Source organism: Vigna angularis, chromosome 11 (genome assembly GCF_016808095.1).
Source record: "Vigna angularis cultivar LongXiaoDou No.4 chromosome 11, ASM1680809v1, whole genome shotgun sequence".
NCBI classification, from domain to species: Eukaryota; Viridiplantae; Streptophyta; class Magnoliopsida; order Fabales; family Fabaceae; genus Vigna; species Vigna angularis.
In genome coordinates, this window is record NC_068980.1 from 8,079,032 (window position 1) to 8,104,395 (window position 25,364).

Sequence of the window (25,364 nt, forward strand, 5' to 3'; positions counted from 1 at the left end):
AGATTTGTGACATGAATGTAAATACTTGTGGTTTTTCCCAATCAAACCATTGTCGCCTCCAAGTCATGTGCCACTCCCACTTGTTTTCACTCCATTGTCTTACCTCCCCTAAGGTGACATGTTTCTTATTTGAGTTGGCATATAGTCTAGGGTACAGATGCATGAGTGGCATATCATGCAACCATTTGTCTTCCCAAAATTTTATCGCAGTTCCTGAACCAATTTTCCATTGCACATTATTATCAAACTAGTTTTCTTTTGCAGAGTCACAACTTTTTCTTAGATATTTCCACCTCCAAGAACTTTGAGTACACCATTTAGACTTTTCAAAGATCCATATTTTGACTCTAATATATCCTTCCACAGTCCTATCTTTTCTGTTCCTAATCTCGAGTTCCATTTACCAAATAGAGCCATATTAAAAATCTTCTTTAATGCCCAATCCACCCTCTTTCTTATTTTGGCACAGTTTTTCCCATTGAACCCAATATATTTTTCTGCCTTCCCCTCCCCATCCCCATAATATTTTCCTTTGTATTTTCCTAAACATAGACATGTAGTACAAGGACAACACTGTTAAAACTAATTTAATTAGACATACTCTTCCAGCAAAGGATAAGTGCCTATCTTTCCATTTTGTTAGCCTGCTTTTGATTTTATTTACCACTGGTTGCAAAAAAAGTTGTTTTCTTGGATTTCCTGAGAGTTGAGATCCATCCAGTCTCCAGGAAGTTCTATGGTGCTTTCTCTCCACCAAAGGTAGCAAGTTGTCCCAAATGCTTATGCTTATTGTGATATTATGCAACCAACACTTCATTATTAGATAGGGACAAAACAAGAAAATGCCACAAGATACCCTCATTGATTATTTTATCCGTGTTTTAGAGAAGAAAATCCAAAACTATTCTTAAAACATGATACAATTTGTAATGTACATGAACATTGATACTTTAGTGTTGCATCAGGTAGTGAAGAGATGTTCTAACCTTTTTCTAGATACTTTTTTACAAAATATACATTAACTCAATAGTTTCTAGACACACAGTAGGTTATTATATACCTTAATAGAAAGTAAAAGGTGAAGTTCACAAAAATCAGTTTGTAAAGAGATATGTATACCAATTACATATTTTATTTTAATCATATCCCTAGACCATATAAGATATCCAATAATGCATGACTAACAAACATTACACCTTTAATTGCCAATATTTATCATTCTTTATGGTGTAAAGCATTTTTATACAATAGCAAACAAGATTTCTATACCCCATTGTACATGCATTAATATGATGTGGTAGCAAGGTAATCCATTGAATTTTTGTCTAAAATTAGTTTAGAAGGCATACAACTTAAACCCTTTCTTTTGTTTAGCTCTAGGTCTAATGCGTGACAAACTTTTAAGACAGCATGACAGACAAGTATTTTTCATGAGGATGTCATGACATCAAACTGTTATCTAATACATTCTTAATTTTAGCGGTCTCCATAAAACACACTAAGATTTACATTTTCTGAATAATATTGTATCATTCATATGGTTCATACTGTTATCGGCTCGTTATATAACCACAATATGGTTTAACTGAAGGGACGAAACTTGTGGCTGCAGATGCTCTGCACACTAATCCCTACGGTTAAATTCTTCTGTCTATTTCTTCGCTATCATTTCCTTCGGAATCTTTCCACATAGCAGAGAAATCAAACAGCTGTCGGCTCTTCCTATAAAGTTCCACTTGCGGATATGTTAAGATAGTGTCGTCTAACACATCCTTGAATTCTTCAACAGTTTAAGGAGCCAGAATTGTCCTTATTTGCAGCTTCAAAACTTGCCCAGAAATCGTCCTATAAACACATGTGAATGAGCTAAATGTGAGACAGCTATAAGAATTCTATACTAGTTTATTACTTAGGATTTACGTGATATTAAAATTATGTACCTAATTATCACTGGTTCAATCAAACCCAAAATCATGATGGCCAAATAATCTGGCTAAGAGATACCATAATTTTACGTTGATTTATTGAAGAACAATCACTGATGGCGTACACAGATTCACATTCCTTGACTCAGCCACCATTCACCAGTTGCTAGGACATTTCTTTTTCCTTGCACATAGAGCAATCCTAGCTTGTATTACATATATAGTAGTTATATAGTTATCTTAAGGCAAGGGAGAAGAAGCCTGATCAAGAGAAAACCATTGAATAAACATTTATAGGGTATACACATTGTTAAGATACTATTTTACATATCTTTTTCTATTTTCTGTTGTTTTCGGTTTCTGTTTACTGATGATGTTATATCAGTGTTTTCTCTTTTCTGTTTTAGATTCCTATATATAGATAGGATCTCTCTCGTACGTTTTGTGTAAGCGAATATAGATGCTCAGAAAGTTTTTCTTCTTCCTTATTCTTGTTTTTACTTTTACGTGCTTTCATATACATGAAATTCTCATACATAGAATTGTTCTATATTCAATTGCTGCGATATTGATATGATGAACTACACCATATTCAAAATGGTATCACACCAGGTTAAAATCTTGCTATGCTTCTGCTTATTATCTTGTTTCTTTCTTCATCATGGAATCCTCAACCATGGATTATCTTTTAAATCCTTCTAGCCCCTATTATTTGCATCCTGCGGATCCAGGAATGGTTCTTGGTTCTCCTCTACTCAATGGAACCAACTATCATTCTTGGAATAGAAGCATGAGACGTACTCTCCTGAACAAGCTAAAACTCATCGACAGCAGTATCAGAATTCATGAACATAGTGACCCTGCGTGCAATCTCAACACAAGAAATTCCTCTATGCAAGGTACCAAAATTGGCCTAAACGACTTAATGTCGCACTAGTCATGGGAGGCACCTAGTTAACCAAACCAAACAACCAGGACTCCATATGTCATGGAGTATCAAGATCTAAAACAAATATGAAAAGTAATCCTTTTACTGTTGAACAAGTGCAAAAGCTCATGAATTTTCTGCAAAACTCATCCAATCACAGCGTTAACTAGATAAACATTCATCATGGTGAGTCTTCTGCACAAGAATCACAAATAGGTAAAAAAATTTGGAGCAACTGATCATGTCACTCACATTAAAACACGTTTTGTTATGTTCCATAAGAATAACCATGTTCATGTTAAATTACCAAATGATTCTTATGTTGTAGCTAAATATCTAGGTACTATTGAATTTATTAAAAACTTAACAATTTTTAATGTTCTATATGTATATGTACCTGAGTTTACTTTTTAATTTGATTTTGATCCGACATTTAATTGAGGATTTGAATTGTGAACTGATTTTTTCATACAAGTTTTGTCAAATTCGAGATAATGTTACATTCAAGATCATTGGACAAGCTGATTTGAATAAAGGGTTGTATTATCGTCATCATTCATTCCATTCTAGAAAAAAAATAGGTTGTGTTAATATTGTAAAATTAAAAGAAAACTGATATAGATGTACATTTAATAGTCACGTTTTGTTAAAAAATTAATTAAAGATTATTTAAATATATCTTCTCCTTTAACTATCTTAAGTGTCTTTTAGAAACAATACTCTAACAAAATTTCAAGTTACAAAATAGACAATATCTTAAATATGAAAATTCACAAAAATAATATTTTCTCAATGGATCGAAACATTAAATTACAATTGACAAACATTAAATTATAATTAACAAGTATAAGTTATAGCTACAATAAACTTAGCTTCAATAAATTTATAAAGGATTGCTTTTTAGAATAATATGAAATAGTGTTTATTGCAAGCATAAGACAGAATTAAGCCATACGTATTTTTTCTATCATTTTTATCATTTTCATGATCCTTCTTTATAAATTCAATGAAATCACAAATTTGGTCCTTCTTATAATGCCATAAAGTTACATGTTGTTTGTAAATAGCGAATAATTCTCTTAATAATCAACAAATGTAACTAAGTATAATTTCCTATATATGTCTACTAATCAAAACAACAAATTACATTATGTTTGATCTAGTTAGTAAAATACATTAGGCTACCAACAATTTGCTTGAAACATTTGTTATCTACCTTCTTTTCACCATGATTTTTTGTGTCACATTCAAGTGGAGTACATTAAAGATTAAAATTCGTTCAAAATTTCACGTACATATTTCTTTTAAGATAAAAAATTATCATATTCTAATTGAATAATTTTATGACTAAAATAATACATCAAACCGATACTAGACATTTCAAATTCCTTCCTCGGGAATTTTTTGAATTTGTTAAACATTAACAATACAATTTTCAATAAATAAAAGATCATCAATATAAACATATTATACTATAAACATGTTTACTTTGAATCCCACCTTAAAAAATAATGGATGCACATAAATACATTTCACAGATCCAATATTTAAAAAATAAGCCTCACATCATAAGAAAACATATCTTTATATATTTTCTCAAAAACTTATCATTGTATATTGTTTCGGTAACATTTGTCCGATGGTCGGTCGTCCTTCCTTGCTATGCTCCGATCGGTCAACTCTTCAAGTAATCCTTCCCGATTGGTAGTTGATCTGCAGAAGACACTCCGACGCTCAAGTCAGATATGTTTCATAAAGAGGTCTATAGTTTATTAGGATAGAAGAAGATGATTGTACCGACATCTCTACTTATAAGGCTTGTGACAGCCACCTCCATTGATTAACCTTAGGTAATCAAACCCAATCATTAATGCAATATATTTGTAGAGCGCAATCTGACCTATTAGTAGCTGCTTAATGACAATCAATTCTGATCAATATACTTCATATAGTACATAAGCTCCCAAGTCTGAACAAGCTCTTTATTAAAAGAGGTGCGTAGGGATTATTATGAGCTTTAAAAGAGGTAAAAGATTTCTATAGAGCTAGTGTAGGAATCAGTATTCACTGTTTGTTGTTAAGGAGTACACGAAAATGACTAATTCGAACTTATTTTAAGAAATAAATAAATAAATTATTTTTTAAAATAAGAGATAGTATAAGTGAATAGGCAAAGCACCAAACAAATAATTTGACGTTATTAAAACATTAAGAAAAATATTTTTATAATATTTTGTTGTAAATTAAGAAATATGACATCAAAAGAAATACATTTATATTTTTCTTTTAAAAAACGTATTAAATTTTGGCAACATTCAAATAAGTTATTTGTATAAAAAGAAAAGTAAAAAATTACATATTTTCCCAAACGGCCAAACGAAACACACCGTATTATTCTCAAACGTTGGAGTCCGAGAGAGAGAAAATTAGGGTTTGGTGCGCCTATAAATATAACACCATATGCAAGCCCAATTCTTTTGTAGTGTAGAGTTCTACAATGGCCGCTAGTGTTTCGAATTTTAGGTTTACGAGTAGATTTTTAGGTCAAAAAACTTTCTTCTTTTTAATTCTCTGCACGATGTCTCCCGGGCTTCTCTGATCAATGCATGACGTGAAAGCCCCAATACACGTGCCAAATCGGCGCCGTTCGTGTTGCAGTTTTGTCCCAATTTCTTGGCTAATCTGTGTCTAAACAATGGCAAGATTTCGTTTATTTCAATTTTGCAATTCTCCATGCTTTCGATTTGTTGTGTTGATTTGGCGCCTCACTACACCTTTAGCTTGTTTTCGAATTGTTCCGTGAAAATAAAGCTAGTCATAGAGGCGCAAATTGAATCGGTGGTATTTCACGTGGGGGCTTTTACTTTCAATGTTTATGCCTCTAAAGATGTCCGCTATATTAGGGTTTCAAAATTTAGATTTTCCGGTGTTTTTGAGTTTTTTGTGATCTTAGTTGTCGGCGATGATTACATATTATCCGCGCTTCTGAGTTTGTTCGATGAAGCATAATGGATTAAATGGTTGAATTTCTTGATATGAGCCGATATTTTATTTACATGTTTTCAAATTTAAGAATTTTTCTAATCGCGTTTTACTTATTTCCTGTGATATTGGCTATGATGATTACCATTCAGCTTTAAATGCCAGTTCTGCTTCTGATAAATTGTGATTGATAGAGCTGTAATATGTTCTGAGCCGATATATTTTAAACAAATTTTCTCAATAAAATGGATTTATTGAAAAAATAAGACAGGTTTCCAAATATTTTCGATTCGGAAGCATATAAATATTAAAAATACTATTTATATTTGAAATTTAAAATAAAAATGAAAAGTAATTAAATAATACTTTTATTATTTGATGTGAAATTTGTAAGGAAAAACTTAAATCAGTCAACATAATTAATTAGTTGAAAACCTCTAAAACCAGTTTATATTATTTTAAAAATAATTATTTAATCGAAACAAAATTACAATCCTTTAAATAATAAAGTAAACAAGAAATTTCTATTTCCCATAAAACAAAATTAAATTTAAATAAATTAAAGAAAATATAACACATAAAATATGTAGTTAATGTATTATATAAACAATGCTAAATGCAGTTATTTAAAACTTTCGAAAAAGAAATAATGTTTTGAACTTCCCAATTAAGTCTGGAAAAATTTTGAACTTCACAATTGCGTGTTTCTATTTTGAATAAATAAATTAAAGACATAAAATGTTAAATAAACAGTGCCAAAAATAGTTACTTGAAACCTTTTAAAAGTAGTTTTTCTATAATTTTTTTATTCAGAAATATTTGAACTTCAAAATTAGGAGATTGAATATTACAGTTAAAAAAATTAAAATTTGTTTTGGAATGTAAAAGCTACTTGCAGAAGGCTTACTAAATATAAATTTTGGAGTGACTTTTGACTAATATCAGCTTAATTATGATCTAATTAATAGATTCAAGTTGGTCCGTGACGAACCGATTGGCGATAAGATACAAAATTAATTAATAGAATGAATAAATTAGTTGATTGAAAATCTTTATATATAATATAACCGTTTCAATTCGGAATATCTTAAAAAAGTTTTAGTTTGCAATGAAACTCGACACATTAATAGAAGGTTTAATGTCTCCGTAGGTTCCTATTTTGATCATGAATTTTAAATAGGTTTTCTTTCTTTTCGGCATATGAATGGAGTTCTTGTTTTTGTAAAATTTAATCAATTAGAGGTCGTTAAATTGGACAAACGGCCGTAACCGTATTGGTTACGTGGCATGGTCAGTGCAGTTACTAAGCAGACGTGACATTTAAAAGAATTTTTGTATTAAATAAAGAAGAAGGAACAAAAGTATAATCAGTTTTGGGTAAGCGTATACTAGGAAAAAAGAAAAAATTAAAGGGCAAGACGTTTTAATTGAGGAATGCAACTGAGATTGGGGAAACAAATTGGTGGTTTTTATTATTAGGATTCGCGTGAGGGAAGAAAAATCGCGATCTTTGTTCGAGCTGAAGCGACAAAGTTCGTCGGTGAAGAAGATGTAGTTGGAAGCGTCAGAGTGCATGCAGGGGTTCGTGTCAGTCCCCACATTAGCTAACATTGTCCAAACCGGAACCTGGTAAATAAGCATGGCAAGTTTCGGCATGCAGCAGACTAAGTTCAGTAATAATAACTCAACATTTGCAGCACGTTTAGATGTGTGGAGAAATCTGGCAGCTTGAAATTAAAGTTCTTTTGGCCACGTCATTTGGTTTGCTTTGGTTTGCTTTGCTTTGTTCCAGTATCACCTGCACTCATCGTAATGATGTCTCTATTTTCATTTTGTCATGAAGGGTGACAACCAAGTTATGGGCGTCATCAAGCAGCTTCCAAACATGGCGCTTCGAATCGAAGAAAGAATGAGATTTTTTCCCTCACGTAAACCCTAATAGTTCGTTGCCCCAATTTGTTTCCCCAATCTCAGTTGCATTTCTCAATTAAAGGGGGCTGCCCTGAAAGTTTTTCAATTTTCCTAGTATGCCTTTACCCAAAAGTGATTATACCTCTGTGCATACGAATTATTTAATACAAAAATCCTTTTAAATGCCACGTGTGCTTAGTAGATGCACTGACCATGCCACGTAACCAATACTGTTACGGCCGTTTGTCCAATTTAACGGCAGACCTCTAATTGATTAAATTTTACAAAAACAAGGACTCCATTGATACGCCGAAAAGAAAGAGGACCTATTTGAAATTCATAACCAAAATAAGGATTTACGGAGACATTAAACCTTAATAGAATAACCCAAATTAGAAACACAGGAACTCAATAAAATCCAATTCATTCCCGTTAAAAAACTGGAACTCTGTTTTTAACTTGCAATAAAACAAAAGAGACAAATTTGTTTAAAAAGTTTGGAAATGTAGTTGGGTTCAAATTTGATTTCACAACATCAACTAATATCAACACATCTTAATAATCAGCTAGCAAAATTGTCAATAAAATAATGAAAAAAAAAACAATAGAAGTGCATAGACTACATGTACCTTACAAGGGAGGTACAAGGGAAATTTGTAAAACTAATGATGATTATAATTTGTAATGAAATGTAAAATTCTTAAATAAAAAATATAATAGTAGTAGAAATAATTTGAGGTTGAACGAAGGTATGGATTTGCGAGATTAACTAGATATTTTATTTTGTTGAGGGGAGGAGATTTGAGAGTGGAAATGATGTTTTTACAGCATTATCTCTGTTTAATTTCAAGTGTAGGCATGAAGAATCAATTATCGAGTAGATTTTGTAATTCAATGATTATCATAACTACCTCAGGTGTGAGATTTTTGGAAGGAATCATCACTCTACGAAGGTGGAGGAATGAAACACTTACCCTCTATTCACTTGAATGAATTTTAGGGAGAGTGATTGAGTGGATTTGAAGATAATTTTTGTTGTTTTGAGTGAATTTGAAACTAAGTGAGAATGAATTTGAAAGCAATGAATTTGAAAGCAACGTTTGTGAGAATTAGTGTAGGATTTGATTGATGTGACATTAAAAAAATTTACGTCCAAATCCACTCTTAAATGCCTTCAAATCCACTCAAATAAACAACAAAAAATTTATTTTCAAATCCTTTCAAATCTGTTCAATCACTCTCTTCCAAATCTATTCAAGTGAACAGAGCCTTAGGCTTTGTTCACTTGAATGGATTTTGAGGGAGAATGATTGAGGGGATTTGAAAGGATTTGAGATAAATTTTTTTGTTATTTATTTGAGTGAATTTGGAGGTAAGTGAGTGTGGATTTGGAAGTAAATTTTTTTAATCTATCACAATAATCAAATCGTACACTAATTCTCACAAACTTTCCTTTCAAATTCATTCTCACTTACCTCCAAATCCACTCAAATAAACAACAAAAAAATTTACTTTCAAATCCCCTCAATTACTCTCCCCCAAATCCATTCAAGTAAATAAAACCTTAGTAGTTTAGACTTCCATATCCAATTGGAGTGGAAGAAGAATCAACACTACGCCACTCGATTCACTTGTGAAATTAATAGAGAAAGCACCGAGAGAGAGGTCCGCGCCAATTGAACCATTGAGATGGGTGAAATGAGTTGCCACTTGAGCTACCTAGTAAAGATAAAACTCACATGCAGCCATGCATCCAAAACTCACATCAACATCATTTCAACATGTATATTCCAAATCCAAATGTGATACAAGTGTAACTCTCTTATTTATAGGAAGAGAAGTTGATCTCATCCAGTAGCTAATCACTTCCTAATCAGAAATTAAGGATGAGTATGCTACAAAGAATCCACTAATTAGATGCATGTTATGCAAGCTACTCCTAACGTGAAATGTGCTAGAAAACATGCACTCCAAGCTTGCTTTCTCTAAAGTGCATATGTTAACTAGTTTTCTCCAAGGCCTACTTCATGATAATTGTAATGGGCGAAGAACTCCTTTTGTTGAGTGAGTTATCCATATTATCACTACGTGCAAAACAATTCTTGTTGATCCATGCTTTAAAGTCACATCATAGTATCTCCATGATATTTGCATAAAACATAAAACAATGACTTCATTAAAAATTTTAAGTTAACTTTACCTAACGTACCAGATCAAATGTTAAAGTATAATACTTAAAACTTACCAACTAAATAATTTATGTAAAACACAGTATAATTAATGATAGAAAAAGGATTGTTTTTTATGTTTGTTTTGGAAATTAAGTTAGAATCAAGTAAAGTAACTTTGGTTGCAAAGTAGAAGTTTTTTTTTTAATTGTAATATGTTGTTATGTAAAAACCACCATTAAATGCAACACTAAATGATTAAATGGAGTAAACTTATCCTTAGAAATTTCAGTTTGAAATTTGTATATTAGTGTGCATCTTACTAAGACATCGATTAACACACCTATATGAAAATTTACATTAAAAAAATATTGTAAGTTCTAACAACTTTAGAAAATAAAGAATTTCTAATACTACCTTCTTGTCTTGTAAGACAATCTCCGTCAAAAATAGAGATTTGTTTTCAATAAATTTTGAAACCAACCCATCACCTGCATAAGGATATTCTCGTTTTTCTTCTTAGAGTTGACTTAAATTATGGAGTGAATTTCTTTATGTAACAACGATATAATAAATCGAAGATAGTAGAGTCAATGAAAAATTTCTGTAAATAATTTATGCATATGTATATATAGGCATATAGATAATAGATATCTACTTCAAGTTAAGTAATTATTAATAATTACATTGTAAAATGTGATTATTTAACCAAAGTTAGAGTCAATGTAAAATGTGATTATTTGTCCCTGTACAACATACCGAAAACCTCAGCAACAGAAAATAGGTTGAAAATAGGCTCCATTGTTACAAAATTTGTCTATTTTGGGATAGTATGTTTTGTATGAAAAAAATTGATTGAAAAGTATTGATCTGTAGTTGCTAAAAAAATGGGAAAAGCAAAGATTACGAGAGTATTGTAGGTCAAGCCTAATTGTGAAAAAATGGAAAAATGGAAAAAAGATAGCAGAAAGCACACAGTAGCAGAGATTATCACAGAGTAAGACAATAGAGGCAAAGATAGCACCATAATGAAGCTTAACCCCATTTGTGAGAAAAAAGAGAAAAAAATGCATGGAGACGAAGAAGAAAGTAGATAGCACGGTAATGGAGCTTAACCCTATCACCATTTTACTGCAGTTTTAAATTCTTTGATTTCGTGTTGTAATTGTTATGTCCTAAACTCATTTAAGGCAACTTTTGGTAATACACAAGGAAATTTTGAACTGAAACACTAATGCACGGCCAAATGCTAGGGTTATGATTTTTAGATTTTATAGTTATTCTTATAATGAATCTTGTTACACACGGTGCTTGGTTTTTAAATTTTCATATGTTGTAATTTGTTTTATTCGAATTTTTCCATAACCTTTATAATGTGGTAATTTTTTTTATACACTTTCATTTAATCCGCCGAAATATAGAACTAACCAACACAGATGTTTGTAAGATTCTATTACATATTGATACGATTCTATTAAATTTTTGTTTAAGATGGGAATCGTGTATCGAATTTAGGTGAGAAATTGATGAAATTTGGTGCAAGGAATCATTCATGTCATGCTAAAACACCACTACACCAAAATCTTTGATGATATTGATAAGGAGGAGAAAATCACAAGTTATTTTACCCTATAAGTCATGGTAAAGTTTTGCAATTATCTATGACCAATAATATTGGCTCATGCCTTGTTGAATCATCCCCTCAAGATAAATGTATCACAAATTCGAAATAATAATAAAAATCTATATTATTATATTGAACATATTTTATAAACATATTAAAAAGATCAATTGTGGGACGTCTTACAACATTTTATCAATAAAAAATTATCAAAGTTGTTTAAAAATAATGAAACACGATTTTCTTAAAAGAAGTTATCTTATGAGAATTTACCTCTATATTTGGTTTATGCAGTTAATAAATTCTTATTTATAATTACTTATTTTTTTATCGAGAGAAATAATTAATATAAAAGAAATAAAAATTTGTTATAAATTTGATATTGATCATCAAATTTTAAAAATAATATATACAATCTTTCATAATTTAACTATATTAAAATTTTGACATGTAAATAAGTGTGTTAGTTTCATGTCATATGAATTGTTTATATAATTTGATATAACGAAAATTTAAAATATAATTTAATATTTAAAAATAAATTAATATAAAAAATTATATCTATTTATTTTAAAATATATTAAAATATATTAAAATTTGAGATAAAAATAAATTTTAATTTTATATTATAATTTAGAAACTATAAACAAATTTAAATAATAAAATAAATAAATTACAATTACAAAGGAATTGTTAATTTTTCTAGTTTTTTACAATTACAATTACTAGTTTTTTACATTTTTTTTGCCAATGTTAATTTTTCTATTAAATTTTTAATTATGAGATAATATATCATTACCATAAATTAGCATAGAGACATCAATGCTTTCACCTCTCAACAACGACACAAAAACACAACATTTTTCAGAATAGATTCCTCTGCTGATAAATTTTTCGTATTACACTCAAATATTTTGTGCAATTGACACATCAAATGTAAGTTAAGTGTGAACAATAAATTGCCAAATTCCCCTATGTTGCCAAAATAATTATGGAAGAACCAAAATAATTAAATTTACAAAAACAAATATAGAGATGTTCGCACACAAAAAAACTTTACATATACAATGTTTTTTACTTATCTTTTCTCATATGATCCAACTCAAACTAAAACTCAATATATCTTTTAAATATCCCCTTTTAACATACTATCTTTGGCTTTAAAATAAATAATAAATTCTAAAATAATCAATACTTGTTTTTAAAAATTAATCAATTATATTAAGTTTCTAAAAGTAAAATTCTAAAACTAGAAAAATATTTTATATTCCACAGTTCCTTTGGCAAATGAGTGTTGGTAGATTCTGATTTTATTGCTGTTTGAGAAGACAAGGCAAAATTGAGAACAGGCCATAATTGATTGGACATAAATGGGTAATCGAAATCAAATGTTATAATTGAAAGTTGACATGGCACGATCAGGACCGTTTGTCACTGTCCCTGAAAATGAACTGCCAGAACATCATCGTGCCATGAAACCACTTCCATTTCCTTTTGTTTTATTTTTTCTCTTTCTATTATTTTCCTCTTTGTGCTCACTGTAGTGCCCAGAAGCACTTCACCAGCGCATGTCCACCGTCGTAAAACCAAATATTTCTCCTAAATCTGAATCTTTTCACTTCTATTTTTCCAAATCCTGAGGTTCCAGATCTTGGGTATAGCTGCCGATCTTGAAATTTTGTTTTTTCCCCACAACATTACTTTCCCGGAAAACGGTTTCCGGGGAAAAAAGTGAAAGAAGGGTGCAATTGGGGGTTGGAGAAAGTTAGAAGATGCGACGAAGAGCGACAGATTTTCGCAGGCCAGTGCGTAGGAAGGTTCCAGATGCTTTGTGGTGGGCATTGTGCTGTGCAGTGATTCTTCTCTTTGTCTATATTCTGAGCAAAGGGAACAAAATTGAGTCCAGACCCGCTTTGTCCAAGGTGATTTTTTTTTCCCAATTGGTTTTGTTTTCATAGATTTGTCCTTTCCGGGTGCTGGAAAGTGTGTGTGAAAATATTGAAAATGTTTTATTATTAAATTTGAATTTTTTGCTTAGGCTTCTGTGGATTCAACTTCTGTTAAGTTTATTTGATTTTGGTCGGGAGGGTTGGTCGGTCTATGAACGAGTGATTTGTGTGCTTTGTTTTTGGTTATGTGATGCTGGGGACTGATTTTGTGACGTACACGTATGTATTTAGGAGATTGTGTGAATTGGCTTTTTCCACTGTTTCGCTTTGGATTTTTTTTCCTTACGGGTGTGAAAAGGGGTTGTTTCATATTATGGTTGTTTGTATTTTTTTATTCTTCTTTTCTTTACATCACTCGGAACTCGAATGCTTAATAATTTGGAATAGCACTTTGGCAATTTCGTGCTAGATCCGATGTATTCAATACTGATTTGATTAAACATCAACCAATTCAACGCTTGCACTACTCATCTTTATTTACTCTAAGATGACTCTGGTTGATTTTGCGAGTTCATTTGATTCTAATCGATACCATGATGTTACTATGTGCTCACATTGTTATACTGTTTAAAATGTCCACAATTCTATGGAGAACTTGGATCTTGTTTTGCGACTGGGATTATGTTGAGTTCTCCCGATGTTGCTCTTGTTTTAAGTTTTATAACATTAATTCATATTCTTGTTATGGGGAAAAACAACTATTCCTATTCACTGCCTCCATGATATGTGACAAGTGTGTTATACATTGTTTTGACACAATTCAAGAAAAACTAGTTAAATAGTATATCAACCACCTTTACAGTATCTTTGCAGTATTTAGAGTATCTTCCACCTTCATTTAAATTATCAGGGCATAAAGGAAAAGTAATAATTAATATTATATTGAAAAACCAAAATGATACTTTTTGTTAGGTGGATGGAGGATTATATTTTATTTTGTAATTTTGGGACTATAACTGAATGACAATTTTTTCCTCAAATGATCATGCTTGGATTATAAAAACAATTCTTGACATGCTTACATGGCATGCTTAATATTATGATATTATTATAATATAATATTATTACAATTGGTTAGGATAGATGTTGATTAGGTTCTTATCTTTCTTTAGCTAATAGCTTTGAATCCTGTTGTACAGAGAACTTACAAGCATGATAAGATTATGGAAGGCCTTAATATTACTGAAGAGATGTTAAACTCTAACTCGGTCACGAGACAACTCAATGATCAGATATCTCTGGCAAAAGCCTTTGTCGTAATTGCCAAAGAAAGTAACAATCTCCAATTTGCTTGGGAATTAAGTGCCCAGATCCACAATTCACAGAGGCTCCTCTCAAATGCTGCAACTAGGCGTGTTCCTTTGACAACAAGGGAAACAGAAAAGGCCATCCGTGATATGGCATTATTGTTATACCAAGCCCAGCAGCTCCATTATGATAGTGCAACCATGATCATGAGATTCAAAGCAAAAATTCAAGCTCTTGAGGAACAGATGAATTCAGTTACTGAAAAGAGTTCGAAATATGGACAAATAGCTGCTGAAGAAGTCCCAAAAAGTCTGTACTGCCTTGGTGTTCGGTTGACAACAGAATGGTTCAGAAACTTTAATTTGCAAAAGAAATCGAAGGACAAAAGACAAATGGAGATGAAGCTCAAGGACAACCACCTTTACCACTTCTGTGTTTTCTCTGATAACATTCTTGCAACTTCAGTAGTGGTCAATTCAACTGCAATGAATTCTAAAAATCCCAATATGATTGTTTTTCACCTTGTCACTGATGAAATAAACTATGCTGCGATGAAGGCATGGTTTGCGGTGAATGATTTCAATGGAGTGATTGTGGAAGTTCAGAAGTTTGAAGACTTTACTTGGTTAAATGCTTCATATGTTCCTGTGCTCAAGCAACTTCAAGACTCTGAAATACAAAGCTACTACTTTTCAGGCAACAGTGATGAGGGAAGAACACCTATCAAGTTTCGTAACCCTAAATATCTATCCATGCTTAATCACCTGAGATTCTACATACCTGAAGTCTTTCCCGCACTAAAGAAGGTGGTGTTCTTGGATGATGATGTTGTGGTTCAGAAGGATCTTTCTGATCTTTTTTCCATTGATCTGAATGGTAATGTAAATGGAGCTGTTGAAACATGCATGGAGACATTTCACAGATACCACAAATATTTGAACTACTCTCATCCTCTTATACATGCACATTTTGACCCTGATGCTTGTGGATGGGCATTTGGGATGAATGTATTTGATTTGGTTGAATGGAGGAAAAAGAACGTGACTGGCATTTATCACTACTGGCAGGAAAAGAACGTAGACAGGACATTGTGGAAACTTGGTACCTTGCCGCCTGGACTGTTGACATTTTATGGATTAACTCAGCCCTTAGATCCATCGTGGCACGTTTTGGGTTTTGGCTACACCAATGTTGATCCTCAGTTGATAGAGAGGGGTGCTGTGCTACATTTCAATGGAAATTCCAAACCATGGTTGAAGATTGGGATAGAGAAGTACAAGCCCCTGTGGGAAAAATATGTTGAATACTCTCATCCTTTATTGCAGCAGTGTAACTTCCACTGATTTTGTATTGTGCTTAAATAGATACTTCAGACCTTGTGGAAGATTCAGATTCAGAATTACTTGCCTCAGTTAGTGGGGTAGGAAAAATTATATCAGTGGCTGTTTGTGGAACTGGTAGGCTGGGGGAGATGCTTACTGGATGGCCAGATTCAGCTCTTAATTCGTTGTCAGAAATGTTTGTACAATTTTGGAAGGTCAAACACGTCTGGTGGCTTTATCTTTGGTGTCTTCATTGAATCTGGATCTTCTGATGTAGCATATACACGTTCATCTGTCAGATATTAGACTAAATCAGTTCAGTTTCTAATTGCAGTCAAGGATGAGATCAGCTGCAAACCTTTTATGTTCACAACTGTTATTTGCAAGACCAAAACTTTATTCTGTTATTCTCAATGCCACTTTTTCAAAAGAAATATTACTGTGGTCGAGAATTATCAACTTCTCACGTGTAACAAAACTATCTACTATATTTATTTCAGAAGCAGATATTCCAGCTGGATATTTTGTTTTGAGTGGAGAATGCTTGTATGTGATCATATGCCTGTGTACAATTGTGTATACTTTGTACCTTATATCTCAGTAGTCTAAAGAATTTCTAAAGGTATTAGTCCAAGGGTGGATTAACACAGTAACAATTTTTCTTAAGTGACGTCTAAAATAAAAGATGAGAAAGATGTGCAAAATTTGCAGTAGACAAAAAGAACATTTTAAAAATTGAAGAAAATTGCTATATTTTTCTTTCTGAACACAGAATAACAACACTCTCTAACGACGATAGGAAATTTTAATTAATTAAGACATCTTTAAATAAAATAAAATATTTTTCTCTTTCACTTTTTCTCTTAGTAAAGAATTAAAAAGAAAAGAAAAAAAGGGATTGATTTTTAAATGGTCCATCAAATATAAATAAAAACTGGAGGTCGTGAGTTGAAATTTCGCTAATGTGGGATTTTCACTTGTACTGTAAGTTCTAACAAAATGCTTGCTTCTCACCCATCTGGACACTGTTTAGCATTGTATTATGTAACTAAACTATTTTAATAATGGTTTGTTAAACTTTTCAAATTTTTGGTTGACAAGATATTAATTCATAATGAAAAGTATTTTAATAAAAAGTTATGCATTTCATGCGCTGGATTATGAAGAAAACTTTAGTAGAAATGAATAGTTGACGGAAGGAATAGTGATATATAGCATTACCTATTTTTTTATGAATTAAAAAGGTTTCATTTTTTTTTTCTCAAATTCATTAATTTTTTTAGTCCATTTCATATTTTCATATTTTCATATTTAGTTTAAGGGATAGCAAATTATAAGCAAGAACTAGCGATGAAAGAACAACAAAATTACCTCAAACTAAATATATATTTGTTTCATCTACATCTTCAAAGGTGACTACCACGAAAGAAATCAAGTGTCACAGATTTTTTAAATATGATTGTATTATTCCATAAACGTGCTCACATCACACAAACCTTGCTAACCCATTAAATTAAAATATAGTGCACTAGAACCAAACAGAAAAAGTTTGAGAAAATTAGGGCCATTTCAACTTCGAAGAAATTTCAAACATGTGGCACTAATACATTGATTCATCATCCCTCACTCAAACAGGAAAAACCGAATTCTCGCCAATGATTTTCAACTTCACCTGCCAAACGTAAACCAACAGTGCCAACCACAAGGGCATTCGAGTAATTCATCCATGCCGGCGCAAGGTGATTAATATTTTACGGCGCCATTCTCAAGTGTCAACTCTTACTTACATGCAACACGAAAAAAGAAATAAACATGCTCCGAGGTTTTTACTTCCAACATCCTCTGACCCATGAAAACGCCGAACGGTTCACCGGTTTCTAGTCCATCTCCGAAACCTCGTCAACTCCGAACCCGCGAATCAAGTTCACGGTTTCTCCCTTCACCTCCCAACTCAACCACACACTCCGCAGAATGCCACTCCCCGGTCCGCCGCAAATCCTCCAGCCCAAACCGGCGCCATGCAATCACGGAGGACCCGGGTCCCACGCGCCACCAACTATGGCCTTCGTCTGCGGTGACGAAGAGAAACTCCGGTACTCTCGCCGACCACATCACCGAAGACAGAATCATAGAGGGCACAACTAATACACCCATCAGCATTGGTGGCTCTGCGAGACACGTGGCGAAATTAGCAACACCTTCGGAATCACCATCTTCTAAGAGACCCGTTTACAGCAACATGGCTCCTGGAAGATTGTTGCTGGACGAGAACGCCAAGTCCTTCTCTTCGCGGAGACACTCGTGTTCTTCTAGAAACTCTATCGATTCAGAACCTGACGCGGGAAAAACAACACCGAGAAAAGCTGACATGGAGGTTGAACATTCGAGTGTTGCAACAACAACGTTGAGAAGGCCTCGAAGGGGAACTTCAGATTCCAATATTGCGAACATGAACGGTGACTCGTCGGCTGTGAAACGCTTCACGTTGAAAACGGCTATTAGGAGGGCTAATTCGCTTGCTGGATCGTACAAGAGTTCGAAGTCTTCGTGGGCTTTGTCTCCTGGGAGAGCGGAGTCGCCGGCTATGTCGGTCGAGAGCATGGATAGACCGATGTCGTTTTCGGGCTTCAAACACCATCCCACTAGTCCTACTACCAAGGTGAAAGGGGTGGAGAAGTTGCTCAACATGGGTTTTGATCTTTTCAAGAGTAAGAAAAGTGGTGGGTTTGGGTCTCTTTCGCCCATTGGTTTTGGTGTTAGCTCGGAGGTTGTTCATAAGCTTCGTTTGTTTGATAATCGGTTGATGCAATGGCGGTTTGCAAATGCTAGAGCCCAGGTTGTGAATGGAACCATTTCTCACAAGGCTGAGGTATGTATGTTTGATAGTAGATACCTACATAGAATAGAGAGAATTGCAGACTTATAGAAGATGTACTGCGTGAACTTTCTAAAACTATGTTTTATATAAAATTTTGTGATTACATATTCTTTTTAAAATAGTATGTTCATATGATACATAAGTATTTTATCAAGTTACGCGTTTCTGTTTATCAAAGATGAACTCTTGTAATTTCTCACCTCTGGTTATGATTCTTCTATTCGTCTACGTGTATGCCTCACACTATAATTTTCCTTGATATGGTCTCACAATTAACGAATGAGAAAGGATAATGGATTGATGACATCCTCATTTGTGAATATGTTTAGAGCAATTTGACATGTGTTTGGGATGCTCTCACAAAGATACAGCGTTCTGTTCTGAAAAAGAAGATGCAATTTGTCAGAGAAAAGCTTGAAATGAAGGTCGCTTTTGTTCTGTATTCTCAGGTCAGAGTAAATCTCCCTTTATCAAGATTTGTTAAACATGTCTTATTTCAAAGGTTTCTTTTTTCAAATGACATTTTGATGTTTATGCAGATGAAGCTGTTAGAATCATGGGTAGGTATGGAAAGGCAACACTTACAAGCAATAACCGCCATCAAAGAGTGTCTGCATTCGGTTGTTTGCAGAGTTCCTCTTTTGGAAGGTGCTAAGGTACGGAAGTAGATACAGTGGAAAGTAGAAAATGTTAGCATATCAGAAGTAATAGGAAAAGTGTATTGACTGAATTCAATTCTATTCTGACAGGTGAACATGCAATCAACATCTATTGCTCTACGGCAGGCAACTGATCTCACGGCTCGCATCAAGTCAATTTTTACTACTTTATCATCTCCCGTATGTTTACAATTGTTAAAACTGTGTTATTTAGTCCTGTTATTATCTTTGAACAATATTCAAATCAAATATTGCTTCATCAGGAGGTTGATAAGATTACTGCGACGCTATCGGAATTAGCAAAAGTTGTAGCACAAGAGAAACAACTCCTAGAAGAGTTCTATGATATTTTCCAGGCCATATATGTCTTTGAGGTAACTAATTTTGAGAAAAAGAGTTCAACTTTTATATTTACCAGGATTAAATATCTTTTTTAATAGATATAGTCTACCTAATTCAACTACATTAAATATATTAAAATGATGTTCAAGTTGTTTACATTAATATATTACAATTTTAATACCATTCTAAAATATTATTCAACACACAAAAATTTAATGTGATTGAAATAAGAGAATTATATCAATTTAATTTTTAAGTTTTGAGAAAAAATATATTAAAATTTAAAAAAGAAATCAATTTCAATTTAGTCTCCAAATTTAAGGATTACCAATATATTTAACCGACTAAAAATCAATGTCCAATGCTTATAATACAAATTCACATTCATCTACACCACCACTATGTATTCATAACATTTTTAATGTAAAATAGCGACATCATGTTAAAACTCAGCAAAGTATCTAAATTTTCAATCACAAGCCAATCCTTTTTTTTTTTTGGTTTCTTTATCATTGAATTTATCTAATATGTATTGGCAGGTTCAAGAAAGAAGTGTAAAGTGCAATCTCGTTCAACTAGAAGTCTGGCAGAAAATCATATGAACTGCAACAACCACTACCTCAGATCTCTATTTAGACAATGGACGTTCAAAGAAATAGTGCACGCTGTTTACATGGGCCAGCACTATAATTGTTATTCTTTAAACCACCATGCACGATTAGTTTACATTAACAGTGTCCTTCACATCAGCAAACACCAAATTAATAATACATTCTTGAAAAATGATATTTTCTCCATTATTTCTCTCAGTCTAGGGTTATCTTGTCTTACTTTCTATCTCTTTTTTATTTTTAAGATGTGTTGTGAGAATATTATGTGAAAACAACACTGTTTTACTGTCTCTGCATACGTCTCTGTAAAAATGATTGGTTCAAACTTCATTTTCTTATATCTCTTTTACATCTTTTTTATCTTCATTTTTTTCCTTTCCTTCAACCAATTTCACGACCTACTAAGCTCAAATCCGTAGTTAGTACAAATATGGCCTTTGCAAAGGAACTTAGTTTTAATGGTTTGAATTATGAAGGTCAAAAATTATAATTTAACAAGGATTATGAAAACGAAAAAACAAATGGAAAGATGGAGCATAATATTAATTTCATAACAATAATTTTTATCAACATTTTTTTTCTGTAGTTGTACTGAAATAAATAAAAATAATCTTATCTTTTCATTCCTCATGAAATATTGAATATGAAGTAGATATGAATATAATTTAAACTTTGCATCCTTGGATTTGGAATTAATTTGTTGTATTAGCATATCTAGAGTCCATTGGGTGCTATTAGTACTTAACAGTTTGGGCTATTTTCTACATTATTATTAGCCCACGACCACTAGTTCCTATATTCTGCAAAAACAAACATTTACTTGGTTTTATGGCAGAAAGAAAAGTGAAAATTCTTCGTATTTGGCTGGGTTTCATCCTACACCTCTAATATCTCAGTCACGCAACTCCAAAAGTTACAATTATAACCTTCTAGCACGCACCTCTAACTTTTTTTAATATTTTATTTTGGATATTTTTTCTGTACCTCCAACAATTAATTCTACACTTTTAATTTTTTTTAAAAATTTCTTTTTTAACTTTAGTAAATATTTTTTTTAACTTTTTCTTTTTTTTTATTAAAGTAACCATACATCTCTTTAACACTACATCCTCTAACAAACTTTTAAAACTTTGTTTTTTATTTATAATTTAATAACTATTTAATTTAATTTAAAAATCTAATATAATTTAGTATATATTTTATATTTAAATAACTATTAAAATATAATTTATATTATTATAATAATAATAATTAAAATTATTATAAATTAAATTACATATTTATTAAATTTAAAAATCTAATATTACTTAATATATTTTCATATTTTAATATTTATTAAAATATAATTTGTATTATTATAATAGTTATATTAAAAAAGTTAAAATTAAAATAATTAAAATAAAAGTAATAATAATAAAAATAAAGAAACAAAAATAATAACATAAAATATGATTTAATAATTATTTTTATTATTATTGCTTTAATTTTAATTTTTTAATATTATTATTATAATAATATAAATTATATTTTAATATTTATTTAAATATAAAATATGGTAAATAATATTAAATTTTTAAATTAAAATAAATAGTTAATAAATTATAAATAAAAATAAATTTTTAAAAATTTTCTTTTCGGATTTGGAAATCCAATAACTACGTTATCGGATGATGATTATTTTTTTCAAAATTTTATTTTTTATTTAAAATTTAATAATAATTTAATTTGATTTAATATTTTAATATAATTTAATATTTTTATATATTAAATCAGATTTTATATTATTTTTTTTTCTTTTTGTTATTTTTATTACTTTTATTTAATCATTTTAATTTTAATTTTTTTATATAATTATTATAATAATACAAATTATATTTTAGTAATTATTAAAATATGAAAAAATACTAAATTATATTAGATTTTTAAATTAAATTAAATAATTATTAAATTATAAATAAAAAACAAAGTTTTAAAAATTTGTTAAAGGATATAGTGTTAAAGAGACGTATGGTTACTTTAATTAGAAAAAGAAAAAATTAAAAAAGTATTTAGTAAAGTTAAAAAAAAATAAATTTAAAAAAATTAAAAGTGTAGAATTAAGTGTTGGAAGTGCTGGATAAAACATCCAAAAAAAAATTTAAAAAAAAAATTAGAGTTGCAGAGTGATGAGATGCTAGAAGGTTAAAATTGGAGGTGCAGGATTTGGTTCATAATGCGAGAACTGAAAATCGACGTTCCTTTGTTCGTTTCCCAGACTTTTTGAACTGAAAACGGGTATTCGAAGGTTTTGTTGTTGCAGTTGTCGTTGTTTTTTTCCCCTTTCATTGTATCTATCTCATTTGGTTAGTAGAACACTAAATCTCAATCGAATGCCATTTGGGTGTACCATCTTGTAATTCTCTCGGATTTTGGCATTTTCTGTGTTGGAGATTAACATATACACCTGAATTACCTTCTCTACGTGTCTTTACTCTTCGATGTCGTAACTCATGTTTTTAAAAAATATCCGAGATAAGGTTTTGTTTTTGTTGTTGGGATTGTGGTCGAAAATGGATTGTGGGAACATGTCTAAAGGTAAGTGATTTTTGTTGTTTCACTCACACCAATTAAGTGGTGATGAATGTTGATTGTGAAGAAACATGTTGAAATCCGTTGTGGGTTGCTGCAAGGTGTACATATCAGAGAGCAGGAACAGAATTGCGTTGGAATCAATAGAACGAGCTTCCACGCTTTTCCCTTTGGCTCCCATAATCAACAAGTTCGAGGATGTGGCCTACAACAGAGTTGGCTACACCCTTGTCTCTGAAATGGGTGTTTCAGGGCCATCTCACCTGGCAAATGCTGTGTTAGCAATGGTTAAGGCTGCTTTTGATACCATTGATTTTGATGTGCATTCTGGGACTCATCCTCGACTTGGTGTTGTGGACCACATTTGTTTTCACCCCTTGCTTGATGCTTCCTTGGATCAAGCAGCTACCACTGCTAGATGTTTAGCCACGGACATGGGTTCTAATCTTCAAGGTTAGTAGCATATAATGTATGGGTTGAGGGTCTTCAATCTTGATTAACCTGTGTTATGCTGAATCAGAAGTTTGTATGCACTACTGGTAAGGTAATGTGCAGATGCTTAAGAGAAAAATACTATAAAAACAGTTGTAGGTTTATAGTATCTAATTTTCTATGGATGTAGAGGCCAAATCTATGTTTCTGTATAGGACTATTCTGTCAAAGTTCTCCCTTAAATAATATCACTAGTGTAATATCTAAGACTCGAACTTGAGAGACTGATTAAACAATAACTATGAATCAATTGATTCACGCACTACATGATAGGTTGTAGAGTCTAAATGACTATTTAAGAACTCACCAGCACTTATATTTTTGCATATAGAACCTTTGCCCAAAATACATAAAAGTCCACCACACCCCAAAAGTGGCATTGGCCGGGTTCTGGTAGCTTATCAGCTCTATACTTCTGCTATCACATTATACATCCAAACATTTCTCAAAGATACTTCTTTACTAAATTGGTGGCATAAGCATTACAGCTTTTCAGGCTGTGTCGAATATTGGGATAACCAACTCTAGCATTGTTAATCTTCAAGATTTCTATACATGGGAAAATCAAATAACCTCTTTAGTTTTATGCAGAAATAAACTTCCAGAACCCCATTCTGTTTTTATGCTGCTGAAAAATCACGCATTCATGGTTAATTCTTCTTAGCTCCCAAGTTTCATTTTGTTCAGATGTTTCCTTGTCTGTATAGAATTAGTTTGATAAGTAAGGTTGATAAAGTGACTATAGAATTGCCAATCATCTTTTAAATGTATATGTTTGTGCAGTTCCCACCTATCTATATGGAGCAGCTCATGAGGAGGGGAGGACACTTGATTCAATCAGAAGAGTATTTGGTTATTTTAAGCCAAATTCTAGCGAAAATCAATGGATTGGGGGACTAAAATCAGACTCTTTACCACTGAAACCTGATAGGGGTCCTTCTCAAGTAACATCAGCAAAAGGTGTTGCTGTCATTGGAGCCACCAATTGGGTTGATAACTACAATATCCCTCTATTGTCTTCTGATATTAATGCTGTTCGGAGAATTGCCAAACAGGTCAGTGGAAGAGGTGGTGGACTTCCCTCTGTACAGGCCATGGCACTTGCACATGGTGAAGGTGTCATTGAGGTAGCCTGTAATTTGTTGGATCCAAGTAAAGTTGGTGGTGAAAGAGTACAAGAAGAAGTTGAGAGCCTAGCAAGAGAAGAAGGTATTTCAGTGGAAAGAGGATACTACACAGACTTCTCACAGGATCAAATAATTTCAAGTTACTTCAAGTTGTTTCAAAACAAAATATGAGGTCATTCAGTCTTTGTTTTTTGGCATATAAAATTATTCTCACACTAGGGAAACTTTCGGCTGAAAAATGTTATGTATAAAGAAACTAAAAAAAGATAGGTGAGCCACCTTTTATCTAGTTGAGTACTGGAAATACTCTTCATAATATTAGTTTGGTATATTGAAGTTTTCTTTATTGGGAAATTGTATGAGAAACAAGGGTTGAAGGAGAACACAGTATTGGATTCCAAGGGACACTGCATAATGGCCATTTTTTCCATCTCCTCCATTTTTACTTCCTCCACCCTATAAAAATCTAATATCCCAATTTTACTCCTCGTTAAAATTATATACCTAAACCTGAGCTTTTTTTATATTTCAAAATGATTGTCTGAAATATATTTTCAAATTTAAAAATATTTAATCTGAAATGTATTTTTTATATATATTTTGAGTATTTTGAAGGACAATTTTTTAAATTTA

The 25,364-nt window shown here is 31.8% G+C and overlaps 3 protein-coding genes and 3 non-coding genes across 8 annotated transcripts; all 6 read left to right on the forward strand.

Annotated features, from left to right (window-relative positions):
• The first annotated feature begins 5,424 nt into the window (after positions 1-5,424).
• LOC128194880 (small nucleolar RNA snoR134) lies at positions 5,425-5,560 on the forward strand. The gene has a single exon (XR_008246329.1). It is a non-coding gene; the product is annotated as a small nucleolar RNA snoR134 (small nucleolar RNA).
• A 250-nt stretch (positions 5,561-5,810) lies between these two features.
• LOC128194876 (small nucleolar RNA U36a) lies at positions 5,811-5,896 on the forward strand. The gene has a single exon (XR_008246325.1). It is a non-coding gene; the product is annotated as a small nucleolar RNA U36a (small nucleolar RNA).
• Positions 5,897-5,961: 65 nt separating this feature from the next.
• On the forward strand, positions 5,962-6,054 carry LOC128194867 (small nucleolar RNA Z223). Its single transcript, XR_008246316.1, has one exon. It is a non-coding gene; the product is annotated as a small nucleolar RNA Z223 (small nucleolar RNA).
• A 6,904-nt stretch (positions 6,055-12,958) lies between these two features.
• LOC108334442 (probable galacturonosyltransferase 10) lies at positions 12,959-16,574 on the forward strand. Its single transcript, XM_017570290.2, has 2 exons — positions 12,959-13,457; positions 14,624-16,574. Exons 1-2 carry the CDS (start codon positions 13,308-13,310, stop codon positions 16,073-16,075), a joined length of 1,602 nt encoding a protein of 533 aa, XP_017425779.1. The 5' UTR covers positions 12,959-13,307; the 3' UTR covers positions 16,076-16,574.
• A 1,329-nt stretch (positions 16,575-17,903) lies between these two features.
• On the forward strand, positions 17,904-20,535 carry LOC108332867 (QWRF motif-containing protein 3-like). Its single transcript, XM_017568166.1, has 6 exons — positions 17,904-18,923; positions 19,262-19,381; positions 19,472-19,588; positions 19,682-19,771; positions 19,855-19,965; positions 20,473-20,535. Exons 1-6 carry the CDS (start codon positions 17,904-17,906, stop codon positions 20,533-20,535), a joined length of 1,521 nt encoding a protein of 506 aa, XP_017423655.1.
• A 2,144-nt stretch (positions 20,536-22,679) lies between these two features.
• LOC108333250 (uncharacterized) lies at positions 22,680-25,209 on the forward strand. 3 transcript variants are annotated; one of them, XM_052870889.1, is made up of 3 exons: positions 22,680-22,818; positions 23,214-23,565; positions 24,388-25,209. In XM_052870889.1, exons 2-3 carry the CDS (start codon positions 23,352-23,354, stop codon positions 24,900-24,902), a joined length of 729 nt encoding a protein of 242 aa, XP_052726849.1. In that variant the 5' UTR covers positions 22,680-22,818; positions 23,214-23,351; the 3' UTR covers positions 24,903-25,209. The 3 variants fall into 3 exon arrangements, with proteins under 3 accessions (XP_052726849.1, XP_017424129.1, XP_017424130.1); XM_017568641.2 differs by having other exon boundaries at positions 22,681-23,118; XM_017568640.2 differs by having other exon boundaries at positions 22,680-23,565.
• Positions 25,210-25,364: the final 155 nt, after the last annotated feature.